The sequence below is a fragment of the Andrographis paniculata genome, unplaced genomic scaffold (assembly GCF_009805555.1).
Source record: "Andrographis paniculata isolate CXL003 unplaced genomic scaffold, ASM980555v1 Contig76END, whole genome shotgun sequence".
NCBI classification, from domain to species: domain Eukaryota; kingdom Viridiplantae; phylum Streptophyta; class Magnoliopsida; order Lamiales; family Acanthaceae; genus Andrographis; species Andrographis paniculata.
Window position 1 is genome coordinate 570,643 of NW_026137613.1, and position 7,903 is coordinate 578,545.

The 7,903-nt window shown below is 31.7% G+C and overlaps 1 protein-coding gene across 5 annotated transcripts; it reads left to right on the forward strand.

Moving 5' to 3' along the window:
* The first annotated feature begins 3,663 nt into the window (after positions 1-3,663).
* LOC127266612 (phosphomethylpyrimidine synthase, chloroplastic) lies at positions 3,664-7,903 on the forward strand. Of its 5 annotated transcripts, none has more exons than XR_007842173.1 (7): positions 3,664-3,834; positions 4,421-4,740; positions 4,862-4,989; positions 5,326-6,152; positions 6,411-7,093; positions 7,189-7,270; positions 7,488-7,903. XR_007842173.1 is itself a non-coding variant. In XM_051296914.1 (6 exons), exons 2-5 carry the CDS (start codon positions 4,430-4,432, stop codon positions 7,089-7,091), a joined length of 1,947 nt encoding a protein of 648 aa, XP_051152871.1. In that variant the 5' UTR covers positions 3,664-3,834; positions 4,421-4,429; the 3' UTR covers positions 7,092-7,093; positions 7,189-7,903. The 5 variants fall into 5 exon arrangements, 3 of the variants coding, with proteins under 3 accessions (XP_051152871.1, XP_051152873.1, XP_051152872.1); XR_007842172.1 differs by having other exon boundaries at positions 7,491-7,903; XM_051296914.1 differs by having other exon boundaries at positions 7,189-7,903.

A 7,903-nucleotide genomic window follows, 5' to 3' on the forward strand; every position in this document is an offset into this window, starting at 1 on the left:
TTTCAACTTATATTATATTACACAATTATCATTACTTTTATATTACACAATAAATAAGGATATTTTGTCTTTTTCACTACAATCCAATATAATACTAATATTAAAAAATCTACGTGCAAAAAGCAAACGGCAACCTTGTTCCGGGATGGAGGGAGTATATTTTCTTGGCCCACCTCTAAACTGACATTTAGGGAGGTGTATTCAATATAGATTTTGTAAGATTTTGTTGGACTTTCAAAATTTAGGTGTATTCAATCAACATTTTTAAAAATCTTTTAAAATTTAGATGTATTAAATCAAGACTTTTGAAAGTCTTTTAAAATTCTGATGTATTCAGTATAGACTTTTAAAAGTCTTTTAAAATCTTGTATATTCAACAATCCAGAGTCTATGGATTTAATGGATTTTTGTGAAAATTTTGTATATGAAAGAATCTCTCTTGACCATCACAAATTTTGATGGATTCTTAAAATTATTATTATTATTATTGTTGTTGTTGTATATGTGATCAATAATACGATAATTTATTACTATTATTATAATTTTTAATAAAAATAATAAGTTAAAACTAAAATATATTAGCAAATTATTATGATTTTTTTTAAAATATATATTTTTATATTATAAATATAATTTTAAAAAATATTATTATCACAATAAATATATATTACTGTCGTCTTTTCTTTTGAATTATAGAATACACTATATTATCATTACGATAACGGTGAAATAGATATTTAAATGTATATTTTTTGTTGAACCGTTAATTTATATTTATTTATTTATTTTAATATTTTTTTCAAAAATCATAATTTATTTATTTATTTATTTTAATATAACCTTTTTACATAAAAAGTAAACACGTATATATTATTTATTAATATTAAATATTATCTTATTAATAATTATTTATTATATTTATAAAATTTGTTGTTGGGTATAAATTTATATAGTTAATATATATTCACAAAAAAAAAAAAATATTTTACAACCCTACAAAATCTATATAAATCCATAAATAATTCAATCAAATCCGTAGAAATCTATCTAAATCAATTACTAAAATTCATCAAACTCAACGTAAGACTATGTGGATTTTCTAAATTCACATAAATCCATATACTTTTTAAAATTCAAAAAAATCCATTAGATTCCCAATTGAATACACCCCCTTAGTTTTTGCATCATGTACTTGACATTAAAAATATCTATATAATTTTATTTTTTTTTACAAATGTTCTTTTATTAGTATTATAAGATACTAATGAAAGTATTTTTATAATTTTTTCTTAATTTGTACTACATTTTGATATAATAATTAATATTTAAAGATAAACACGCAAAAAGTAAATGACACTGTAGACGGGGATAATATAATATATTAATCTTTTTAAAAATATGTGGAGAAAAAAATAAAAAAGAACAAACTCAATTCCTTATTATTTTAAAAATTCCATTTAATTAATTAATAATAGTGAATTGTGATATTATTTTATTAGTTTTTATATAATTAATAATATGATTATTTTAAAATAAATTTAATATATCATATGTCTCATATCTATCTATTTGCACGGAATTTTAGAAATGTTACTTTTGGACGAGGTGTTTAAGAAATATTATTATTTATTATAGTGAGTAGTTAAAAGTAATGTAATGACTTTATTTTTTTGTGTAAAAGTAATGATGTAATGTAAATTAAAGATATTTGTACAAAAAATGAGGTATTTAATGAAATGTTTATTCTGTAATTCGACGCCCAAAATAGAAATATGTATACTTCCTAATTGTACGGAAGTAGTATATTATAAATCGGAATGATATTTGTAATATTACGTAGATAATACAATTCGTCTTAATTATTATTGGTGTGTTTGTTTTGTGATAATATTGAAAAAAAAAAATTATTGTGAAGTACAAGGAATCATATATGAAATATAAAAATAATAATTGTGTGTATTATATTAATATTTTTTTGAAAAACATAAAAAAATAAAAAATAAAAAATGAAAGAACAAAGCCTATAGTTAAACGCTAACCGAAAGAATGAATGAAAAATCACATACATCAATTCACTATTTCTCCCTTTTCCACATTCAACATGATCATTACTCATTATATATATATATATATACATATGCTAAATTGTATAAAATTTACTTGTGGTTTATGAAATTGTTTGAAATCTCATATATTTTTAAAATTGCGTTAAATTCTCTCGTGATTTTATAAACTTTAAGTCAAATCCCCTCGATTCTGCTTATTTAACGTTGTTTGATCTGCATCCGCCTAAAATACGAATAAGTTTGAGAATTTTTATTTCTAAACACTTCAATTATAAATATAATCATTATTCTTATTATTTAACTTTAATAAGCAGTAAATATACTCGGAAATAGTTAGTTAGTTTTATTTGATTTTAAAAGTTTTTTTTACTGTTATTTAAGGCTAAATATAAGATAAATGAAAATATTTATAATTTTAGGAGTTTTAGAAATGAGTATTATAAATTCATTTGTAATTTGAGCGAGTATAAGTAAAAAATTGATAAATAAGGATGACTAAGAATAAGAATGACTGAGGAGGTTTGACGCAAAGTTTATAAAACTATAGTAAAAATTTGACGCAATTTTTAAAATATATTGCACAATTTTTTGAAGCCACACGCAGGTTTTACGCCATTTAGCCATATATATAATATACATATATAAACTCACACACATAATATACCCATATATATACATATATTATTATTATATAATAATTAATATATTTATTGACTAATTATATAATAATATCATAACAGATTTTTGATAAAATAAATTTATTAAATAAAAAATATATTAATAAAAAATTATTACATATAAAAATAAATTATATATTAATATTAAAATAAATAATAAATTTAATTAAAATTTAAAAATTATAAATTATAAAAATATAATTTAATTTAAATATAATTTAAATTTAATACGATAAACATTCATATTTATCATATTGTTACTTTTATATTAAAAAATAAAGTTAAAATCATTTCACATTAATTTTAATTATTTATTATAATTAAAATATTATTATTATTATTTTTAAAATTCATTATTCAGTATTTTTAAATAAATTATTTTTTGTAAGTGGTAAATAATTTTATATTGATAATATAAAATATAATATTTTTAATTAAAAAATTATTTTTTTTAATGAATGAATAATATCTATAGGGTGTGTTTGCTTGAGGTTTGAATTTTTGAGTTGGGATTTGAATAGTAAAAATTTTGAATTTGAATAGTTGTATGATGTGATATAAATAGGTGTTGATGTGATGTTTTGAATGTAAAATTGATTTTTAATATAATATAAAAAATGAAAAATAGGTGTTTAATTTGATATTTTGAATAGTATATTAATGTGCGTAAATTTATATTTTTAATATAATTTCTGAATTTTGGAGCTGCTGCTAGTGCAGTTGCAGTCCGACTTGAGATTTGAATCATAATCTGACGGTCATAATTTCGCCTTAAGATCAGCATGTCATCGTTTAGACTAATTTATAGTTATATTTCGGGAACAGAAGAAGTGCGTTGGGTCATGTGTTAATGGCGAGCCAGCTGAAAAAAGCTGTAGTAGGAAAGTGGCTTTTTGGCGTCGTTTTGTCTCTCTCTCTCTCTCTCTCATTCTCACTCTCACTCTCACTCTAAAAGATATTTGTTGGCCGACCCTCCTTCACACTTTTTTGCTGACATGTGTTCTTCGCCACAGCCATAGCCATCGCCCCCTTTATTAAAGAGAGAAAGAATCAACACACCCATACCCATTCCCATACCCAAATCTGATAAGGTTGTGCCTCACCTCCTCTCTTTTCGTTTCCGACTTCTCTGTTTGAATCTGCTTGAGCTGATTTTCACAGTTTGGGCGCTATTTGTTTGGATAATTGGTGCTTATTTGATTTTGCGTGCTTGTGGTTCTGTATGTAATTTTAAGGTTTTCTGTATGTGATTCTTCCAGTTCCAGATTTGGTGTTGCCTGAATGTAGTAATTCGAAGAACTTTTTTATTCTTGAATTTTCCCAGAATTTGGTGATGTGACTTGAGATTAATTTATACTTTTAGCAAACGCATATGCGGTTACGTGAGTATGAACAAATTTGAATTTTACCATGGTTGGATAGTTTCTAAATTCATGAACTGTTCCTATCTATGAACATTTCTTTTCGTAATTGCTTTTCAATTCCTGTTTCGATCTACTACGACACATACAGACTTGCTTACTTTACTATGTATTCAAATTCTGAAACCGAATCAAACTCGGCAGTTGGATTCGTCACATCGTCTTGTAGTTTCTCCATGTTCTTATTGGATTTGTATATTAGGATTGTTTCTGAACTGCAATTTTTTCACTTCTATTCGTCTCATTTTCGATCCAGATTCCAGACATGGCTTCCTTGCAAACAAGTTTGGCTTCAGCTGTTTGCAACAACAGAAACCATTCGACTTTGCCGAAATTTCTGAGCAGCTCTTTCTTTCGGGGGATTGATGTGACTGCTCATGTCTCTACCATTCAAAGAAAGGGTATGATGATTCCCTCTGCCTTTTCCGGCCCGAAAGCTACTCTCACGTTCGATCCCCCGGCTGATAACAAAGAGAGGGTTAAGCAACAGAAGCACACTGCTGATCCTAGTGCTCCTGATTTCCTTCCACTTCCTTCCTTTGAAGAATGCTTCCCCAAAAGCACAAAAGAATACATGTGAGCTGTTTGTTGAATCTTTTTCAGGCTGTATGATTGATTACAGAAAGTTTGTGTTGTTAGTCACTTGTTGGTTTGTTTGTTTGTTCCACAAAGGTTTAATGTCGAGTTTGTGTTTCAGGGAAGTTGTACACGAGCAATCAGGTCATCTGCTGAGAGTTCCCTTTCGTCGAATTCACCTTTCTGGAGACGAGCCTCATTTTGACGCCTATGATACCAGCGGCCCGCAAAACATCAACCCACTTGTTGGTAAGCTTATGTTAATATTTCAAAATAGTCGATGGAATCGACTTTATCTCGAGGCATTCTTGTATTGCTTGATGGGATCAAAACATTAATTTAGACAGAGTAGATAGATATATATATTTCCATTGTCACTCGAATGTTTTAGTTTGTTTCAATTAAACTACAAATGTGGAAGCCTAATCATTCAAACTAAGCACGTCTTCGAGCAATCATAGTGTCTATTCAATTTTAGAACCTTCATGCATTTGATTGAATTCTTCCTGTCACACTGCATTCTATGCTTACAATTATCTATATTATTCAGCTCATATAGCATTTTTCACCTTTTTTCATGAACAGGGTTGCCCAAATTGAGGAAGGAATGGATTGAAAAACGAGAAAAATTGGGTGGACCTAGGTATACTCAGATGTACTATGCTAAACAAGGAATGATTACCGAGGAGATGGCCTTCTGTGCAGCTCGGGAAAAGCTTGACCCCGAGTTTGTGAGGTCCGAGGTTGCTCGTGGTCGTGCAATCATACCCTCAAACAAGAGGCACCTAGAGCTGGAACCAATGATAGTGGGGCGAAATTTCCTGGTGAAAGTAAATGCTAACATTGGGAACTCCATTGTCGTGAGCTCAATTGAGGAAGAAGTCCACAAGGTTCGATGGGCGACAATGTGGGGCGCTGACACTGCCATGGATCTCTCCACTGGGCATCACATCCATGAGACTCGTGAGTGGATCCTGCGAAATTCTGCTGTTCCCATAGGAACTGTGCCTATCTATCAAGCCCTGGAAAAGGTGAATGGCATTGCCGAGAACCTTAGTTGGGAAATTTTCAGGGACACATTGATCGAGCAAGCCGAGCAGGGTGTAGATTACTTCACTATCCATGCTGGTGTACTGCTCCGGTACATCCCATTAACAGCTAAGCGAATGACTGGCATTGTTTCTCGTGGTGGATCGATTCATGCAAAATGGTGCTTGGCTTATCACAAAGAGAACTTTGCATATGAGCATTGGGACGATATCTTAGATATTTGCAACCAGTACGATGTATCACTGTCCATTGGAGATGGATTGAGGCCTGGATCTATATATGATGCAAATGATACAGCTCAGTTTGCCGAACTCTTGACCCAAGGAGAATTGACCCGTCGAGCTTGGGAAAAAGATGTGCAGGTAAACCCGAAAAAGAGAAGCAAAAATACCTATTATTGTCATGATTATTATCCTTTTATTGAATCCTAACTAAGACATAGGCGAACCTTAGCAATGGATGGATTTTAGCTATTATTGTAAGTTTTAAAGAACTAATTCCCATTAGTTTAGATTGAGAAAAAAGGTTTTGGGAAGCGAATCAATTTGCTACAAACTGTAGTTGATTTGAAATTTGTTCTAAATTATCGGTAAGTATTGAAATCGGTGTGATGTGTTCAGGTGATGAATGAAGGGCCAGGTCATGTTCCGATGCACAAGATTCCCGAGAACATGCAGAAACAGCTGGAGTGGTGCAATGAAGCTCCTTTCTACACACTCGGACCTTTGACAACTGATATCGCCCCAGGATATGATCACATCACCTCAGCTATCGGCGCTGCCAACATTGGGGCACTCGGCACTGCGCTTCTCTGTTACGTGACTCCAAAAGAACATCTCGGTTTGCCTAACAGAGACGACGTAAAGACCGGCGTAATATCATACAAGATAGCCGCACATGCTGCTGATCTGGCGAAGCGCCACCCCCATGCACAGGCTTGGGATGATGCGCTCAGTAAGGCGCGGTTCGAGTTCCGGTGGATGGATCAATTTGCACTCTCGTTGGACCCAATGACTGCCATGTCCTTTCACGATGAAACTCTGCCATCTGATGGTGCTAAAGTAGCCCATTTCTGCTCCATGTGCGGTCCAAAGTTCTGTTCGATGAAGATAACCGAGGATGTAAGAAAATATGCTGAAGAACACGGTTACGGGACTGCTGAGGAAGCAGTGCAGCAGGGTATGGAAGCTATGAGTGCTGAATTTTTAGCAGCTAAGAAAACCATCAGCGGGGAACAGCATGGTGAGGTCGGAGGCGAAATCTACCTGCCTGAGGATTATATAAAATCGAGGAACAGCTAAAGGTGAGTAAAATAATACTGTCTCCCAATCAATCTGGAGTCTTTTGTGTAAATTCTGAGTCGTAATTTATGGAATTCAATTCATCTCATCTATGCAGGCGTATCTATGAGGTGACTTTACGACATGGCTTGGAACCACCTGCAGTATGCTACATTCGAAGCCTCTCCTGCGAGCAATAGGTGAGTAAGAAATAAATATCTTCCAATGTGTCGAACTTCTAATTTAGAGAAACATGTTTATGTGGTTGTGGTGGACTTGAATGGATCGATGAATCATGAAAACCTTTGTTATATATATATATATATATATATTGTAGTGTGGTTTTTTCTCGAGTAAAATTTTCCTGAATCCGTTGATTAATGAGAATTTGCACCGGGGGTGTCTGCATCTGCTCAGCAGCGGATCGGCAGGCTGAGAAAGTCCCTTTGAACCTGAACAGGATAATTCCTGCGTAGGGAGCGTGCATATTTGGTTTTTTTTGTTCTTTCTGTGATTACACAGGATGCCCGGAGATCCTTCCTTCTTCCTCGGCACTTTGTCCCAGCTTGCATGCATTTGGTGCTCTTTGGCAGCTTCATTTGTTTGTGTTGGTTATTAAGGTAATCTTCACCGGTGAGAAGCTTCTACTTATTGGCGAAAAGCTATAATAATGTCCATGATTAAAGCTAAGAATCGATATTATCACGAAGCCTTTTTTAAGTTTAAGCTTTGATCGAGTAGCCGTGCATATAGTGTTTTGAAAATTTTCGATGAACTTACTTTTAGTTTTGTTTCTAAATATATGTGCACTTGATCGATCGAGGTTGGATCCA

Excerpts from the sequence above, each read along its gene's own strand:
- LOC127266612 (XM_051296914.1), top strand. The coding sequence starts at position 4,430 with ATGGCTTCCTTGCAAACAAGTTTGGCTTCAGCTGTTTGCAACAACAGA. Across the intron at positions 4,741-4,861 it reads AAAAGCACAAAAGAATACAT|GGAAGTTGTACACGAGCAAT; the intron begins GTGAGCTGTTTG and ends TTTGTGTTTCAG. Across the intron at positions 4,990-5,325 it reads AAACATCAACCCACTTGTTG|GGTTGCCCAAATTGAGGAAG; the intron begins GTAAGCTTATGT and ends TTTCATGAACAG.